The 20,555-nt window shown below is 37.9% G+C and overlaps 1 protein-coding gene across 3 annotated transcripts in view; it reads left to right on the top strand.

Annotated features, from left to right (window-relative positions):
- The window catches only part of CDH8 (cadherin 8), a 367,969-nt gene that overhangs the window by 211,129 nt on the left and 136,285 nt on the right, over nucleotides 1-20,555 (top strand). For all 3 annotated transcript variants that reach the window (XM_007198048.2, XM_057535058.1, XM_057535059.1), the window contains 2 exons: nucleotides 8,311-8,498; nucleotides 13,465-13,718. In XM_007198048.2, the coding sequence (XP_007198110.1) occupies nucleotides 8,311-8,498; nucleotides 13,465-13,718 (442 nt within the window). The remainder of the gene's footprint in view (nucleotides 1-8,310; nucleotides 8,499-13,464; nucleotides 13,719-20,555) is intronic.

Genomic DNA, 20,555 nt, shown 5'->3' on the forward strand with positions numbered 1-20,555 from the left:
AGCCAGAGCCCCCTAATCAGCTGTTCCTTTAACCCCGTCCTGTCTGAGCGCAGAACAGATGCCCTCAGGCGACCTACACACAGAGGCAGGCCCAAATCAAAAGCTGAACTCCAGTAGCAGTGCGAACAAAGAAGAGAAAGGGAAATCTCTCCCAGCAGCCTCAGGAGCAGCGGATTAAATCTCCACAATCAACTTCATGTACCCTGCATGTGTGTAATAGCTGAATAGACAACGAATCATCCCAAGTTGAGGCAGTGGACTTTGGGAGCAATGATATATATATTTTTTTCCTTTTTCTCTTTTTGTGAGTCTGTATGTGTATGCTTCTGTGTGTGATTTTGTCTGTATAGCTTTGCTTTTACCATTTGTCCTAGGGGTCTGTCTGTCTGGGTTTTTTTGTTGTTTTTTTTTTAGTATAGTTTTAGCACTTGTTATCATTGGTGGATTTGTTTTTTGGTTTGGTTGCTCTCATTTCCTTTTTTTAAATTACTTTTTAAATAATTTTTATTTTTAATAATCATTTTTTATTTTTTATTTTAATAACTTTATTTTATTTTATTTTTTCTTTCTTTCTGTTTTTCTCTGTTTTATTCTGAGCTGTGTGGATGACAGGGTCTTGGTGCTCTGGCCGGGCGTCAGGCCTGTGCCTCTGAGGTGGGAGAGCCAAGTTCAGGACATTCGTCCACCAATTTATTACCTTCCAGCTCCATGTAATATCAGACGGCGAAAATCTCCCAGAGATCTCCATCTCAATGCCAAGACCCAGCTCCACTCAACGACCAGCAAGCTACAGTGCTGGACACCCTATGCCAAACAACTAGCAAGACAGGAACACAACCCAACCCATTAGCAGAGAGGCTGCCTAAAATCATAATAAGGTCACAGACACCCAAAAACACACCACTGGACACAGACCTGCCCACCAGAAAGACAAGATCCAGCCTCATCCACCAGAACACAGGCACTAGTCCCCTCCACCAGGAAGCCTACACAACCCACTAAACCAACCTTAGCCACTGCCAGCAGACACCAAAAACAACAGGAACTATGAACCTGCAGCCTGCAAAAAGGAGACCCCAAACACAGTAAGTTAAGCAAAATGAGAAGAAAGAGAAACACACAGCACATGAAGGAGCAAGGTAAAAACCCATCAGACCAAACAAATGAAGAGGAAATAGGCAGTCTACCTGAAAAAGATTTCAGAATAATGATAGTAAAGATGACCCCAAATCTTGGAATTACAATGGAGAAAATACAAGAAACGTTTAACAAGGACCTAGAAGAACTAAAGAGCAAACAAACAACGATGAACAACACCATAAATGAAATTAAAAATTCTCTAGAAGGAATCAATAGCAGAATAACTGAGGCAGAAGAATGGATAAGTGACCTGGAAGATAAAATAGTGGAAATAACTACTGCAGACCAGAATAAAGATAAAAGAATGAAAAGAATCGAGGACAGTCTCAGAGACCTCTGGGACAACATTAAACGCACCAACATTCGAATTATAGGGGTCCCAGAAGAAGAAGAGAAAAAGAAAGGGACTGATAAAATATTTGAAGAGATTATAGTTGAAAACTTCCCTAATATGGGAAAGGAAATAGTTAATCAAGTCCAGGAAGCGCAGAGAGCCCCGTACAGGATAAATCCAAGGAGAAACACACCAAGACACATATTAATCAAACTATCAAAAATTAAATACAAAGAGAAAATATTAAAAGCAGCAAGGGAAAAACAACAAATAATATACAAGGGAATCCCCATAAGGTTAACAGCTGATCTTTCAGCAGAAACTCTGCAAGCCAGAAGGGAGTGACAGGACATATTTAAAGTGATGAAAGGGGAAAACCTACAACCAAGATTACTCTACCCAGCAAGGATCTCATTCAGATTCGACGGAGAAATTAAAACCTTTGCAGACAAGCAAAAGCTAAGAGAATTCAGCACCACTAAACCAGCTTTACAACAAACGCTAAAGGAACTTCTCTAGGCAGGAAACACAAGAGAAGGAAAAGACCTACAAAAACAAACCCAAAACAAATAAGAAAATGGTAATACGAACATACATATCGATAATTACCTTAAATGTAAATGGATTAAATGCTCCACCCAAAAGACATAGACTGGCTGAATGGATACAAAAAGAAGACCCATATATATGCTGTCTACAAGAGACCCACTTGAGACCTAGGGACACATATAGACTAAAAGTGAGGGGATGGAAAAAGATATTCCATGCAAATAGAAATCAGAAGAAAGCTGGAGTAGCAATTCTCATATCAGACAAAATAGACTGTAAAACAAAGACTATTACAAGAAACAAAGAAGGACACGACATAATGATCAAGGGATCAATCCAAGAAGAAGATATAACAATTGTAAATATTTATGCACCCAACATAGGAGCACCGCAATACATAAGGCAAATGCTAACAGCTGTAAAAGGGGAAATCGACAGTAACACAAAAATAGTAGGGGACTTTAACACCCCACTTTCACCAATGGACAGATCATCCAAAATGAAAATAAATAAGGAAACACAAGCTTTAAATGATACATTAAACAAGATGGACTTAATTGGTATTTATAGGACATTCCATCCAAAAACAACAGAATAGACTTTCTTCTCAAGTGCACATGGAACATTCTCCAGGCTAGATCATATCTTGGGTCACAAATCAAGCCTTGGTAAATTTTAAACAATTGAAATCGTGCCATGTATCTTTTCTGGCCACAACGCTATGAGACTAGATATCAATTACAGGAAAAAAACTGTAAAAAATACAAACACATGCAGGCTAAACAATACACTACTACATAACCAAGATATCACTGAAGAAATCAAACAGGAAATCAAAAAATACCTAGAAACAAATGACAATGAAAACACGACAACCCAAAACCTATGGGATGCAGCAAAAGCAGTTCTAAGAGGGACGTTTATAGCAATACAATCCTACCTTAAGAAACAAGAAACACCTCAGATAAACAACCTAATCTTACACCTAAAGCAATTAGAGAAAGAAGAAGAACAACAACAAAAACACTCCAAAGTTAGCAGAAGGAAAGAAATCATAAAGATCAGATCAGAAATAAATGAAAAAGAAATGAAGGAAACCATAGCAAAGATCACTAAAACTAAAAGCTGGTTCTTTGAGAAGATAAACAAAATTGATAAACCATTAGCCAGACTCATCAAGAAAAAAAGGGAGAAGACTAAAATCAATAGAATTAGAAATGAAAAAGGAGAAGTAACAACTGACACTGCAGAAATACAAAGGATCATGAGAGAGTACTACAAGCAACTATATGCCAATAAAATGGATAACCTGGAAGAAATGGACAAATTCTTAGAAAAGTGCAGCCTTCTGAGACTGAACTAGAAAGAAATAGAAAATATAAACAAACCAGTCACAAGCACTGAAATTGAAACTGTGATTAAAACCTTCCAACAAACAAAAGCCCAGGACCAGAGGGCTTCACAGGCGAATTCTATCAAACATTTAGAGAAGAGCTAACACCTATCCTTCTCAAACTCTTCCCAAATGTAGCAGAGGGAGGAACACTCCCAAACTCATTCTACGAGGCCACCATCACCCTGATACCAAAACCAGACAAAGATGTCACAAGGAAAGAAAACTACAGACCAATATCACTGATGAACATAGTTGCAAAAATCCTCAACAAAATACTAGCAAAGAGAATGCAACAGCACATTAAAAGGATCATACACCATGATCAAGTGGGGTTTATCCCAGGAATGCAAGGATTCTTCAATATATGCAAATCAAACAATGTGATACACCACATTAACAAATTGAAGAAAAAAAAACGTATGATCATCTCAATAGATGCAGAAAAAGCTTTTGACAAAATTCAACACCCATTTATGATTAAAAACCCTCCAGAAAGTAGGCATAGAGGGAACTTACCTCAACATAATAAAGGCCATACATGACAAACCCACAGCCAACATTGTCCTCAATGGTGAAAAACTGAAACCATTTCCACTAAGATCAGGAGCAAGACAAGGTTGCCTGCTCTCACCACTGTTATTCAACATTGTTTTGGAAGTTTTAGCCACAGCAAGCAGAGAAGAAAAAGAAATAAAAGGAATCCAAATAGGAAAAGAAGAAGAAAAGCTGTCACTGTTTGCAGATGACATGATACTGTACATAGAGAATCCTAAAGATGCTACCAGGAAACTACTAGAGCTAATCAGTGAATTTGGTAAAGTAGCAGGATACAAAATTAATGTACAGAAATCTCTTGCATTCCTATACACTAACGATGAAAAATCTGAAAGAGAAATTAAGGAAACACTCCCATTTACCACTGCAACACAAAGAATAAAATACCTAGGAATAAATCTACCAAAGGAGATCAAAGACCTGTGTGCAGAAAACTATAAGACAGTGATGAAAGAAATTAAACATAATACAAACAGATGGAGAGGTATACCATGTTCTTGGATTGGAAGAATCAGAATTGTGAAAATGACTATACTACCCAAAGCAATCGACACATTCAATGTAATCCCTATCAAACTACCACTGGCATTCTTCACAGAACTAGAACAAAAGATTTCCACAGTTTGTATGGAAAAACAAAAGATCCCGAATAGCCAAAGCAATCTTGAGAAAGAAAAATGGAGCTGGAGGAATCAGACTCCCTGACTTCAGACTATACTACAAAGCTACAGTAATCAAGAAAGTATGGTACTGGCACAAAAACAGAAATATAGATCAATGGAACAGGATAGAAAGCCCAGAGATAAACCCACACACATATGGTCACCTTTTTTTTTGATAAAGGAGGCAAGAATATACAGTGGAGAAAAGACAGTCTCCTCAATAATTGGTGCTGGGAAACCTGGACAGCTTCATGTAAAAGAATGAAATTAGAACACTCCCTAACACCAAACACAAAAATAAACTCAAAATGGATGAAAGGCCTAAATGTAAGGCCAGACACTATCAAATTCTTAGAGGAAAACATAGGCAGAACACTCTATGACATAAATTGCAGCAAGATCCTTTTTGAACGAGCTCCTAGAGAAATGGAAATGAAAGCAAAAAAAAACAAATGGGACCTAATGAAACTTAAAAGCTTCTGCACAGCAAAGGAAACCATAAACAGGACGAAAAGACAACCCTCAGAATGGGAGAAAATATTTGCAAATGAAGCAACTGACAAAGGCGTAATCTCCAAAATTTACAAGCAGCTCAGGCAGCTCAATATCAAAAAAAGAAACAACCCAATCCAAAAATGGGCAGAAGACCTAAATAGACATTTCTCCAAAGAAGATATACAGATTGCCAACCAGCACATGAAAGAATCTCAACATCATTATTAGAGAAATGCAAATCAAAACTACAATGAGATATCACCTCACACCAGTCAGAATGGCCATCCTCAAAAAATCTACAAACAATGAATGCTGGAGAGGGTGTGGAGAAAAGGGAACCCTCTTGCACTGTTGGTGGGAATGTAAATTGATACAGCCATTATGGAGAGGAGGTTCCTTAAAAAACTAAAAATAGAACTACCATACCACTCAGCAATCCCACTACTGGGCATATACCCTGAGAAAACCATAATCCAAAGAGTTATGTACCACAGTGTTCACTGCAGCTCTATTTACAATAGCCAGGACATAGAAGCAGCCTAAGTGTCCATTGACAGATGAATGGATAAAGATGATGTGGACATATATACAATGGAATATTACTCAGCCATAAAAAGAAACGAAGTTGAGTTATTTGAAGTGAGGTGGATGGACCTAGAGTCTGTCATACAGAGTGAAGTAAGTCAGAAAGAGAAAAACAAATACCGTATGCTAACACATATATATGGAATCTAAAAAAAAAAAAAAAAAATGGTCCTGAAGAACCTACGGGGTGGACGGGAATAAAGATGCAGACCTACTAGAGAATGGACTTGAGGACATGGGGAGGGGGAAGGGTAAGCTGGGACAAAGTGAGAGAGTGGCATGGATATATATACACTACCAAATGTGAAACATATAGCTAGTGGGAAGCAACTGCATAGCACAGGGAGATCAGCTTGGTGCTTTGTGACCACCTAGAGGGGTGGAATAGGGAGGGTGGGAGGGAGGGAGACGCAAGAGGGAAGATATATGGGGATATATGTAAATGTATAGCTGATTCACTTTGTTATAAAGCAGAAACTAACACACCATTGTAAAGCAATTATACTCCAATAAAGATATAAAAAAAAATTTCTTTTTTTGAAAGAATTTTAGAATTTTCACATCTGGCCATTCATAAATCAGACAACAATGCAACCCTTTTAAACCAAATGATTGAAATAAAAACGACCATCCCTTGCATCCTTCCCCTGACTCTTTTGTTTTCTTTTCAGTTGCCATTATAGTTAATGTGCTAACATGGAACTCCTCTTTCTCAGAAAATGATTGTTTCAATTGAGTGGTGGCGGATAAGTTTCAAGTGTTCCCTTTCTTAGAGGTAATATCGATTAACTATGATCCCACTGAAAGGGATGATGAGAGTAGGAAGAATAAAAGTGGATAAAGAAACGTTTCATTGGCTTGGTTTTCCAAGGTTTCCTGATGCAGGGTTGGTAGCAAGGTGAGCCCCTTGCTGTCTTATTATTTAATAAGCACACCTCAAGGAATCATCTGAAAATTTACCTGAAGTATTAAGTTGGAAGGAAATGGAATCATTACACCAATTATGAGGGTATTGGGAGACTTGTGCTAGACTGATGATTTTTGGTGCCTTCCTTACGGCAAAACTGTTTGGAAAACATTTTTGTTCCCAGGTCACATAATATTATGATTTAAAGAGACACTTTAATTTCATCATTAAATAAAAGTGTGTTAGTTCTAGAAGAAAACCTCACCCATCATCTAAAGTAATCTTGTTATACTGGGTAAAATAAGCCTTAGTTTATCCAAGGGACTCAGTGATTGAGTTCAAACTAGAATTAGGTAATGTTCTCCAGATATAATTTTTCCTTTTGGGTTTATGGTTCACTGAATGTTTATTGTCCCTTGTTCTTGTTGCAGTGGGACTACAACTTCCTGGTTGTCTGGGTTTGGGTTCCCCGGAAACAGGCACTGAGAGAAGGATTTGATTATAAGTAGTTTATCTTGGAGATGATCCCAAGAAACGCCAGCAGGGAAGTGAGAATTGTGAGCGAGAGGAGGCTAGAAAGCTGACAGTGTGCATTATCAAGCCAGCGGTGACTGGGGGGGACTGGAGCTTCATTCCATTGGGGAAACTCTGGAGCACTGTAAATAAACAAAAGAAAAGGACCAGCTTAAGATTATCCTGCCAGAGAGGGCGAGGAGCCTGGAATTTTATGTGCTAAGTTGCGTGAGCCTTTGAGGGCTGCTTCTCTGGGGGTATTAATTTTCTGATAGTTCTGGACTGACAGGCAATGGACAAAACGGGTTCTGAAGGCCAGAGGAAACCCTTAGCAAAGAAATGCAAGAGTTGGCAGTTGGCTGTAGGGCAGGTGTGACTGAAGTGGTAATAATGGCCAGGGGTTACAGGGTTGGGGTACCAGCAACTTCCCCTACACCAATGAAAGTGAGCGACACCAATACAACAGCCAAAGTGATCTGAATAAAAATGGGACTAATATCACTAATTAGACACGTTTTCCTGCCCCCATAGGAGAAGCCACATACACTGTAACTGTATTTTGCCTAGAGAGTTTTGAAGGTAGGATTTTTGGTCTTCAGAGCAAGGAGAATTTTAGTAACAAGAGGAGTGTTTCATGTGTCTGAACAGCTTGCTGCAGGGCACAGCAGAAGCTTGGTAATTGGATTTTATCAAAAATGGTCTACAAGTCTGTAAATATAAAGGTAACTTCAAAAGTGACTTTCAGTGTGTTACACATTGCATCTATCTGTGCTGAAATTAACTTAATATTTTATGTTGGGCAACAATGAATATCCCCAAGGGCAGCCAATGTGATTATACAGCAAATTGGAAAGAACATTCACATAAACTCACTAATATCCTGATACAACTCTGCTCCAAATATGTACTTGGTAAACATATGGTTGAATAAGTCCCATAACTCAGAAGAGTTTCAAAGAGAGATCACTGCTTCTTCTGGGAACATTTGTCTGTGGCTCATTTAAAAGACTGTACATTCCACAGTGGAAAGGATGTTTTTGTCTTTCCCGTCACTGTATTGGTAGTATCTATACAGAAGTAGCCAGAGCAAAAGAGGTGCCCAATACATATTTGTTAGATGAATGAATGAAGAATGGAATATGTACAGTGCTCAGTGTCTCTCCTCTTTCCTAAGGTCTGTATCACTTCTCAGTACCGGAAGATGTGGTTCTTGGCACTGCCATAGGGAGGGTGAAGGCCAATGATCAGGATATTGGTGAAAATGCACAGTCGTCATATGACATCATTGACGGAGATGGAACAGCACTCTTTGAAATCACTTCTGATGCCCAGGCCCAGGATGGCATTATAAGACTGAGAAAGGTAAGCTCAGGAAGGTTTTGTTCATCTTCAGAATACCTCTTTGAAACTTGAATGTTGAAGGTGGTAGGGGTTGGGTGGGCTTCCTGACATAATCTTAGAACTGGAGGAGGTTTGCCTTCTTGAGCTGTGCAAAAGTGAGTGCCTTTTGCACATAGTCCTACTTTATATTTCAGCTAAACCTCGGTAAACTGTGACCATGGTGGTGCTAGCCTCCCATCTCACCCATCATTTCTTTCCTCTCTGTGTATCAGTGTTTTTCCGTGAGCTGCAGGAACTTGCTCAGTTCTTGTCCAGAGCATCCACCTATGTAGGAAAGCCAACGCTCTGAAGGCAACCTTCAAGCAATGAGGGACAAAGATTGGTGGACAGTTCCTATTCACTGAAGAAATTATTGTAAGGCATATTGTTTATGATTCCTTAGAGGATTTTCAGTGGGAATAATCCTCATAAGCCCATAGAGGTGGCAAGTTCAATGGCTTTTCATCCTTTTCTATAGAACTCTCCCCATTTCTAATCTCCTGCTTCCTAGAATATCTCTGCAAAATGCATTCAAGTTTCCTGTGTCTTCACTGCAGGCTCTGCTTTTAGGGAAACTCAAAGACAGACAAAGTAGTCAGCTTCAGTTATTCTGGCTAGTTCTGGCACCGGAAGGACAGGGCCCACCCTACTATCATTAGATACTCCTAACTGTGATCAAATGTCCAAGCATTGTGGTCAATGAAGCTCATCTTTGCTTTTCTCCTGGGTGTGGGGCTACGATTGGAGAAAGAAACATCTCCATAAATAGTACAAAGAATATATGGCTTTTTAAAAATTGGAGTATAATTGCTTTACAATGTTGTGTTAGTTTCTGCCACAAAGTGAAGTGAATCAGCCATATGCATACACATATCCCCTCCCTCTTGGACCTCCCTCCCTGCCTCCATCCCACCCAACTAGGCCATCACATAGCACCAAGCTCAGCTCCCTATGCTATACACCAGGTTCCCACTAGCTATCTATTTTACACATGGTAGTGTATTTGTCAAACCTTATCTCCCAATTCATCCTCCCCTTCCCTTCCCCTCCATGTCCGCACATACGTTCTCTATGTCTGCCTTTCTATTCCTGCCCTGCAAATAGGTTCATCTGTACCATTTTTCTAGATTCCACATATATGAGTTAATATACGATATTTGTTTTTCTCTTTCTGACTTACTTCACTCTGTATGACAGACTCTAGGTCCATCCACATCTCTACGAATGACCCAATTTCATTTCTTTTTCTGGCTGAATAATATTCCATTACATATAAGTACCACATCTTCTTTATCCATTCAGATGTCGATGGACACTTAGGTTGTTTCCATGACCTGGCTATTGTAAATAGTGCTGCAATGAACATTGGGGTACATGTGTCTTTTGGACACATGTCCAAAATATGGTATATGCCCAGTAGTGGGATTCCTGGGTCATATAGTAGTTCTATTTTCAGTTTTTTAAGGAACCTCCATACTGTTCTCCTCAGTGGCTGTATCAATTTACATTCCCACCAATAGTGCAAGAGGCTTCCCTTTTCTCTGCACCCTCTCCATCATTTGTTGTTTGTAGATTTTCTGATGATGGCCATTCTGACTCGTGTGAGGTGATACCTCATTTTAGTTTTGATCTGCATTTCTCTGATAATTAGTGATGTTGAGCATCTTTTCATGTGCCTCTTGGCCATCTGTATGTCTTCTTTGGAGAAATGTCTGTTTAGGGCTTCTGCCCATTTTTAAATTGGGTTGTTTGTTTTTTTAATATTGAGCTGCATGAGCTGTTTATATATTTGGGAGATTAATCCTTTGTCTGTTGATTCGTTTGCAAATATTTTCTCCCATTCTGAGTGTTGTCTTTTTGTCTTTGTTTATGGTTTCCTTTGCTGTGCAAAAGCTTTTAAGTTTCATTAGGTCCCATTTGTTTATTTTTGTTTTTATTTCCATTACTCTAGGAGGTGGGTCAAAAGAGATCTTGCTGTGATTTATGTCAAAGAGTGTTCTTCCTATGTTTTCCTCTAAAAGTTTTATAGTGTCTGGCCTTACATTTAGGTCTTTAATCCATTTTGAGTTTATTTTTGTGTATGGTGTTAGGGAGTGTTCTAATTTCATTCTTTTACATGTAGCTGTCCAGTTTTCCCAGCACCACTTATTGAAGAGGCTGTCTTTTCTCCATTGTATATTCTTGCCTCCTTTATCAAAGATAAGGTGACCATATGTACATAGGTTTACCTCTGGGCTCTCTATCCTGTTCCATTGATCTGTATTTCTGTTTTTGTGCCAATACCATACTGTCTTGATTACTGTAGCTTTGTAGTATAGTCTGAAGTTGGGAGTCTGATTCCTCCAGCTCCTTTTTTTTAACCTCAAGATTGCTTTGGCTATTCAGGGTCTTTTGTGTTTCCATACAAATTGTATAATTTTTTGCTCTAATTCTGTGAAAAGTGTCTGGTAATTTGATGGGGATTGCATTGAACCTGTAGATTGCTTTGGGTAGTATAGTCATTTTCACAATATTGATTCTTCCAATCCAAGAGCATGGTATGTCTCTCCATACTGCAATCTGTGACTGCTTTTGCTCATGATCCTTTGTGTGCATGTGGTAAATGTGAAAAATTCTGTACATTTTCCATATTTATTTCTCATCGTGACAACTACATTCATTAAAAAACGTGTAGAACACAGTTCAGTATTTTACAGATATGGGCATTTGCAAACAAAAATACCCTTTTATCTTCATCATGAGTATTTTGTTCAACATTGTTCTTTATATGCTTGCCATGAAGTAGTACAAATTAATTTTAAAACAGATTTGCTGATTCATGAATTAGAAGATAGATAATAGGTCACAGTGTCAGGAGCCAATAATTTTGCCCTCTGTCTTGATCAGCATTACAATGACATGACTCCAAGCTTACTATCTGACTCTCTCTGTCATGTTTCACAGGGATCTGCTTCCAGTGGTCATGCTCTTAAAATCCCCTTTTGGGGAGGTATTGAAAGTGAGAACCTGGAATTTTCTGGATATAGTTTTATATACAAAATCAATTTTAAAAATCAACTTTGAAAAGAAAATGGCTGCATCTATTTTAACTCTGCTGAGTAACACTCACTTTAAACCTGGATGGAGCTCAGTATTAAGAGTTGCAAAGTATTTAAAAACTCATGTGTGAAATAGAGTACAGTATAATTATACTTGAGTCAATTACTGACTAACCCAGGGACACATTTTCCTTGGCTAATGATTCCTAATGCCGTTTTTGTTGTTATTATTAACTGCTATTCTTTGTTACCATAAGGTGATTTTATAAACTGAAGCAATTAGCTGTTTGCTGTATTTTTATTCACCATTATTTATAAACTTGGACGCATATACTACACATCTTGACACCAAAAAAACTATGTATTTTACTCTAGAGAACAATCTGTAGGGAGTTATTTTCCCGCAATTCATGGGTCCTCTTTTTTGTCTGACAAAATCCCAAGGACACCAGGATGTGTTCGGGTAGATTGTCATTATGTTGGGCTAAGAATTAAGCAGAATATAATCTCTTATGTTTAACAGCGTTTGTAAAGAATTTGAGATTACAAAATTGTTACAGTAGGGGTGATTCGCAAATTGTGAAATGTTGATGTTGAATTGCCTATTCATGTACACACGGGTACATGTGTTTAGTAATTTCAGAATAGACAGGGGATTGAGTATCTGCCTTGTTTATTAGAAAATATATCAAAAAAAATCTAAGTCCAATTAGAATGAAATTCAAATATAAGAATCAACATAAAATTTTGAAATAAGAATATATATTTAAGCTTGTATAGGAGTTCTGAAAGAGTTCACTAATGCCAGCTTGTGTTCCAGCTTATTTTTTTTTAATTTGCACCACAGACGTAAAGTTCAATTTCTTATAAGAATTGCCATGCAAACCTAAATTGTCTCTTTGAACCTTGACAGAAATACATCCTTGACATCTTAAGTATTATGTGTTGCCGAGAGAATTGGACTGTGAGGGTTCTGATGCAGATGGCCTTCTGGTTGTTTAAAGGGACTGTGTTCTTTTACCTGCCTCTATTTACGTAGGTCATTAAGTTAAGTCTCTGGGGCTTTTAAGGAAAGAGGTATTAATAGGTCAGAAATATTTTCAGTAATGGTGCAATGAGGTAATTTCAAATTGCTTTTAACTGGTTGGTGGAAGTCACCACCAGACCTAGTTACCTACCTGTCTGTCTATCTATATATCTATCTACCCTAAATATAAACACAGGTAGATATGTGTCTGTATACATATTTCTTTATATGCCCACCTGCTTCACAGCACAGAACTCATATAATAGAGACCTTCTAAGAATGCCCTAAAAAATAATAAGCCTCATTTTAGCCACATGATCAGTAAAGCAGTGATGCTCTGGAAGTGAAATAAGAAAACACTCTTTGTTGGGATTAGTGCTAAATTGTGCTTTATAATGTCTCCATGGACTAAACAATGATTATTTCTAGTTCTTTACATTTCACACACTGTTGCAGAAATGATAAAATATTCTTCCCAGATAGAGATTATGTTCGATGCTGCCTTATCTCTGACCAGCAGAGGCCCGATTAACTGGCTGATTGGTATGCAGATCATGCCTTCACTAGTAAAATTTTATTATGACTCTGAAGTGAAATTTTGATGGCACAATTCATGACTGTGAATATTTTGTGAATTCCAAGTGAAATGAGCAAAACAAAACAAAACAGTAGGAGATTAGATTCACTGAGCTTGTATAATAAACAGATATCAATAAATGCCTGTAAAATTTACAGGTTGAATCTGGGGGAATGGAGAGTGATCCCATTAAGGCTCACAAATGGGCTTAAATGCACATAACGATCATCCATCAGCATTATACTCATTTGTTCTCGCTGCTGTGGTCATTAGTGAGAAACATTCATCTTTGTCATTTCTTAACAGCCTCTGGATTTTGAGACCAAAAAATCCTATACGCTGAAGGTAGAGGCAGCCAATGTCCACACTGACCCGCGTTTCAGCAGCAGGGGGCCCTTTAAAGACACGGCGACAGTCAAAATTGTTGTCGAAGATGCAGATGAGCCTCCAGTCTTCTCTTCACCGACTTACCTCCTCGAAGTTCATGAAAATGCTGCTCTCAACTCCGTGATTGGGCAAGTGACTGCTCGTGACCCCGACATCACGTCCAGTCCTATAAGGTATTTCTCTTTTGAAAGTAAAACTGGCTATAGCGCATGACAAGCAAATCAGTACAAACTGTAATTACGTATGCAGTCTGTGTGGCTGCCTTTGAGACTATGTTCACATGACCAAGGAATTTTGGCCAACATGTACTGCGCTTGTGTGCGTGTGTCGCACACACCTGCGAAGAGCTGCATACAATGCCCAGAGCCAGGAATATCAAGATGAAGAAAGCTATTAAGCTTTCAGAGAGCTCAATGAAAAAGCCAAATCGAATATATTTTGCAGTGCATTTGGGTGGATCTTTTATATGATATTGTTTTTGCTTGTTTGTGCTTTTTTTTTTCTAGCATTAGAAAAGTATTGCTGTTTTTTTTTTCTTTCTTTCTTTCTCCTTTGACAGAAAGAGAGTTACAGTGAATTATGTATAAGAATTTAGAGGCATGAGATCACTGTCTCAACACATTAAGAGGCCCCCCTCTCTTATTTCTGTGTTCGGTGTTTGGCTTTGAAATTATCTTTTTATCACTTTACGGGCATTTCTGATAGGTCAGCATGTTTGGATCAGTGCCTTTTAGACAAAACCTTTCTCTGCCATTTCAAAAATATCTTTTGTTTATACTTTCCCTGCTCAACATTTTTCCCAGGATGAGAAATATAATCCTTTATTAAAGATTTTCTTCCTTTTTTTTTTTTTAGAAATAAGGCTCAGTTCTGGGTTTTTCTTGTTGTTGAACTGTGTACATCTTTTCTCTTTTGCCAGTCACCCAAATGACAGTAGATGCTCAAGCTAAATAGCTTTCTTCCAAAAGAACACTGAAAATCTATAACTTGTCCACTGGTCTCCAAGGATGAAGTGTTAGTTAATGATGTGTTTGAGTGTGGATTTCAAATATTGCTTTAGAAATGTTTGTTGAAAAAGAGAGAGAAAACTAGACAGAAGAATACAGTTTTAAAGAATTGTCCGGTTAATTTATGAGTTAGATGTCAGCTTATATCCAAGTCATTCAATTTCTAAGTTACAGGGACCTACGGCAGATATCTTTCTAATTACTTTATTCAGGGAAACTCGAGACAAGTGAGCTTTCTGAAAGCTTTACTTATTCACTTCTTTTTTATGTATTAAACTCCCAATACTCCCAAGGGTGCTGAAACTATGAGGCTGGAGGTGAAACCCAACAGAATAATCAGTGCCCCAAATAATTTGAGTTTGGGCAAAAAAAGAATTATTTTCAGGTCCGGAAAAGTTTTTAACACAAGTCATTTCTAAATTCAGGATAATAGAGTGTATCTCATAAGGATATAAAAAAAAAATCCTTTCTTCAAAAGAGCTCAACCTCTAAGAAGGGGATTTGAGGAACCGTCAGTGGCCCATTCTCTGTTCTAAAGGAACTCAACAAGTTGTGGACACACAGAATGGCCTCTATGGCTAAGAAAATCATATCTATCAAAGGGACAAGTATTGAATACAAGGGCAGGAAGTATCCAGAAAAATAAATTTACATGGGCATCCATTTTTTGACTAAATAGTGAAGTTGTGAAATGGCTTTATACTGAAATTCTAATATAAATAGAGACAGTGGTACTTGTTGAATGAATGAATCTGCCCCGTTTTCCACTGTTACTCCAAAGAACACAGAACAGAGCAATTGCCACTTTCTTCACATCTTCAAGCATAAGAGAGAATATGAAGAAAGTAAACAAGATTGGTCTAACCGAGAGACAAGCCATGGGGTCAGTTTAGCATTTGATTTGTCAAGATTTCTACTCTTGTCAGCAAAGAACCCATAGGGGGCCAGGAGCATGCCAAGCTGAGGACCCTCAGGGCAAATAGGGGTTCAGATATCAGGGCAATCCCATGTACACCCCAAACACAGAATCTATAGTACCAGCGGGAACAGACTTCCTGTGCAGAAACATGTTCTTCATCAGCTGGAGATGAAGTTTGAGTAACTTTTGATACCAAAGTGAAAGTGATACTAACCTCAAATTGGTTAGAAGTGGGTAAACATCCAGGTTCATAGCTCCCCACATGTTTTTGCCCATTTTATAATCTATCCATTGACTGATGTAAAAATGGAGATATGCTGATAATCATTCCAGCTCACAGGGAATCAAGTGATGATTATCATTGTAGTTGATTGTTATTGCTATTGTTATTTTTTATAATTGTCAGTGGCATAAAAGGCAGGTGAAGAAGAAGCTTGAGGCTGCTTCGCAACAACTGCCCAACCTGGAAGCATTTTGTTTCCAGGCAAACTAAAGGGGGTCTGGGGCTGTGTTACCAGGAAGAGATGGACAGATAAAGTACCATTTGATGACACAGGCATACTCTAGCTCTGATAGATGTCAGGCAAGTGCTAGTTCCTTGGCATATATGGTTTCACCCGAAGAAGGGGCGATTACTGTTTCAAATCATTTACAACAGGGTTTTGATGCATTATTCAGAAAGTGAGCCCCACACCATTCTGACTGGAGGTGGACTGGCTCCATAGGAATGAATCTAGAATGTAAGAATCACCAACTGCATTTTTCAGTATCTGTTCTGCATTTTTGCAGTTGTCCCTCCCCTAATCCCTGTCCCCCCAACCGGGTTATGGAGAGCAGCTTTCCTCTGTCGATGCACAATTGGTTAATTTGTGTAGAAAATTAAATTTCCTGACTAGCCAGAGCAGTGCATAGTTCCTTATAAGTCTAGCAGACAGATTTAGAGCCATTTAACCTTTTTAAACAGAACTAGAGGACACAGATATTCAGGGAATTATCAAGTAACAAATAACAAAGCATGATTTTCTCTTTAGGGCTGTTGTATTTTATATGCTAACAAGAATGTACGCATCTTTTAGGGGAATGTTTACTTTGCCATCCAGCAAGAAATAGGCATTTATTGTGGCATCTGCCATGTTAAAACATGCAGTCATTAATTGGTTGGTCAACTTCCTCTAAGACTCAGCTTCTTTTGAGAGCACATTGTCAAGCTGAAAATATCATGTATTTTAAAATTCTTATAACTAAACCTATTTCTATGTCTATAAACATATCTGTATCTATATCTATGTCTGTATAAGCCCATCAGGGCAAACAGACAGTGATACAGAGGCAAAATTCATGGTCTTACCGTCTCCCTTCCAGGAACATTAATTAAGCATGTGCTGCTTTCTTCAATACCATATGCTTCTCAGTAATACAGAATACGATTGTGTAAATTATTTAAAAGATGCCATATCTTGAAACTACAGCAGACTACATTTCAAATCCTGTCACTCCTACTTCCCAGTCAGACAGCTGGTCTCTTGGAATTCTCTGAGACTCAGCTTCCTCATCTGTATTTTGGGATAATATCATCTTTGGAGCTATTAACACTACCAACTAATAAAGCCACCATAAATTTCATATCTTAAATGCAAATTAAAAACCTAGTACTCATTTCACCTTGCAATAAACCTTTCTCTGCTCCAAATAAATAAATAAATAAAAATAAATAATAAAATAAAAATAAAATCTTAGTACTCATTTTAGCAGAGATTCTTCTACTCAAGGTTGCTGACTGTGCAGAATTACCTGTTATTTTTTATTTAACAGTTACATGCTAAATAGTCTAATTAGCATCATTTAGTCTAATTTGCCCTTGCTACTGTGATGAATATTGTTACTAGTGAGTGCTTACTATGTGGCAGGGATTTGCTAAATGTATTCAGTTCATTTCCTAACACCTTTATGAGATAATACGTATACTCATTTAACAGATGAGGAAACCGAGGATGAAAAGACTAACTTGCCCATTGTCATACAAATAGTCGAGAATGGAACTGTGGTTCCTACATTTTTTTTTTTTTTTCTGGCAGTGCAATGCCTGCTTTCTGTTCCTTTGTCACACTCCCTTTCTTTCCCTATGGTCTCTGTGACTCAGACTGTGTCTCTATGTATTGTGATGGCATAGCAGGACCAATTTAATTCCTCAAAATCTTCTTTTATGTGTTTGTTTATTTTTAATTATATAATTTTCAGGTGTACAGCATTATAGTTCAACATCTGCATACACTACAGAGAGAGCACCACCACAAGTCTAGTCACCGTCCATCACCATACAGCAGATCCCCTTCATCCATTTCACCACCTCAACCCTGTTCCCTTCTTGGTAGCTACTAATCTATTCTCTGTATTTATGAATTTGTTTTTATTTTATTTTGTTTGTTCATTAGTTTGTCTCAGATGACACATATGAGTAAAATCATACAGTATTTGTCTTTCTCTGTCTGACTTATTTCACTAAGCATAATACCTTCAAGGTCTATGTTTTCACAAATGGCAGGATTTCATTCTTTTTTTTATGACTGAGTAATATTCCATTGTGTGCATGTACATGTTTGTATGACATCTTCTTTATCCATTCATCTGTAGATGGACACTTAGGTTGTTTCCATATCTTGGCTATTATAAACAAGACTGCATTGAATTAGCAGGACCAATTTAATTGAAATAATAAACTATTCATTCTCTAAATGGTCTCATTCAGTCCAGGATGCATACCGGGAAAAAAGGAGCATACATATATCAGGTCTGTGGAGTTAACCAGAGTATGGGTGGAGTGTTCCTTTCTCATCAGTCTAGCCCCTTTGTATGGGTTTGTTACTATCGGTTGTGAACCAAACTGTGATTAGGAGGTAAAGGGAAAAACAATGTTATTGTTATTTGATGAATCAGACATTGTGCTAAGTTTCTATTATGTATCATTTCACTTAATTCTCACAAAAGACACCTATGAAGTAGTCAGTATGATTCCAGCGTTATGGAGAAGGAGACTGAGGCTCTGAAAAGATGCTTCCTGTGCATGTTGACATAGCAGGGGGTGTGGGGCCAGGGTTTAAACCCAGGTTTCTTCTTACCACTGACCACTATGTCTATGCATGCTTTGCTACGTTCTGGTATTTTGCATGAGGTGTAGGATGATGACAGCTAATGTTTACTGAGTCGGTACTTTGTGATAGACACTCTGAAATGGCATTTGAGGGAGCAAATTGTTTATCCTTAAGGTAAAAGTTCCTAGCACAGAGTAGGTGTTAAATACAGGTCAGTGCTTTCATGTAAACCTGCTATGGCTCATTTTTTTCCTCTCAATAAAGTCATGTCAAGTGTGTATTTGATTTCACCATGGCTTTGAGTGGCATGTGACTGTTTTTTTACATAGTTGCTTCCTATTTATTTTCTGCAAAGCATTCTCCGTGAGTAAGACTACATGAGCTGCTTAAATTAAAAGTGGGAATGATGGCCATTCAGCAGGCAAAGCAGGCTGACACATGACCACGCCACAGTGCTCTGTTGCCCTAATTCCTCTCTTGAATCTAAGTACCCACTCAACACAAGACACTGCTTTTTTTTTTTTTTCCTACTTGTATTCTGGCATTTTTATAATTTGCCTCAGTTACCAGGCTTGCTGTTAATGAGCTCTTTTCCTGAAAACACTTCTTATAGTCCTGATGTCCAATGATGCTACAGTGGAAATGTTTCATACTGTAGAAAAGCTGGCAATTGTTTGGAGAGTAAACTGTGTATCGATTGACTCTCTCCTCAGTCTTGCAATAACTCCCAAGAGACCTTGTCTTTTTGTTGTTGTTGTTTTTAATTGTGATAAGAACACTTTACATGAGATCTACCCTTTTAACAGATTTTTAAGTGTACAGCACAGTATTGTTAACTGCAAGCACAATGTTATACAGCACATCCCTAAAACGTATTTGTCTTGCGTAACTGAAACTTTATAGCCATTGATTAGCAACTTCTCATTCCTCCCTTCTCCCAGCCCCTGGCAACCACCATTCTGTGCTTCCATGGCTGACTATTTTAGATACCTCATATAAGTGGAATCATGCTGTAATATCCTTCTGTGACTGGTTTCTTGTACTTAGCAAAATGTCCTCCAGGCTCATCGATGTTGCTGCACATTACAGAATTTTCTTCTTTTTAAGGCTGAATAATACTCCATTCTGTCTATACACCACATTTTCTTTATCCATTCATCTGTCGATGGACATTTAGGTTGTTTCCACATCTTGGCTATTGTGAATAATGCTGCAGTGAACGTAGGACTGCTAATATGATTTCAGTTAGTTTGAATAAATGCCCTGAAGTGAGATTGCTGAATTATATGGTAGTTCTATTTTAATTTTTTTTAGGAACTTTCATACTGTTTTCCATAGCTGCTGCACCACTTTGCATTCCTGCCAACAGTGTACAAGGGTCTAGTACGTGGACTAAGTCTTTTTAAAACAATTAAAACTTGGTCACTTAGTTCCTGCACACTCTTAGCCAGTTAAAATTTGATTCTCTCCCAATTCAACAGTACCAGCTTTTCCAAGTCATTTTCCCAAAACACTCACTGTACTGCTAATTCAGCTAATAGTGATTAATATTAATTAAGTCATATATTCATTTAGTCACATGGCCATTCATTCACATTACACACTCTCTCTCTCTCTCTCTATATATATATAACACATGTTATATATACTATATATTATATTCAATGGCACATATGACTTGTCTATATCCATATCTATTTATTTATATCTATATCTATATCTATCTAATCTATGGTTTCCTAAGGAATTTCTATAAAGACAGATCCTCTGCCCTCATGGACCTTGTTCTATAGTAAGGAGGCTGGTTAAATAGCCATGTTAAATTCAAGTCTTTCACATTTATCTAACTAACCTTTAAGGCTATCTGAAAATGATAAACAAAACTAGATTATGGAACTTTAGGGTCACATAGAGGAAGAGGTTTCCTAGTTGTCTAAGGAATTGCAATAGAAGCAACCACAGATATCCAGTGATGTTAAAGTGGAAATATCTCAC

Source organism: Balaenoptera acutorostrata, chromosome 19 (assembly GCF_949987535.1).
Source record: "Balaenoptera acutorostrata chromosome 19, mBalAcu1.1, whole genome shotgun sequence".
Classification (NCBI taxonomy): Eukaryota; Metazoa; Chordata; class Mammalia; order Artiodactyla; family Balaenopteridae; genus Balaenoptera; species Balaenoptera acutorostrata.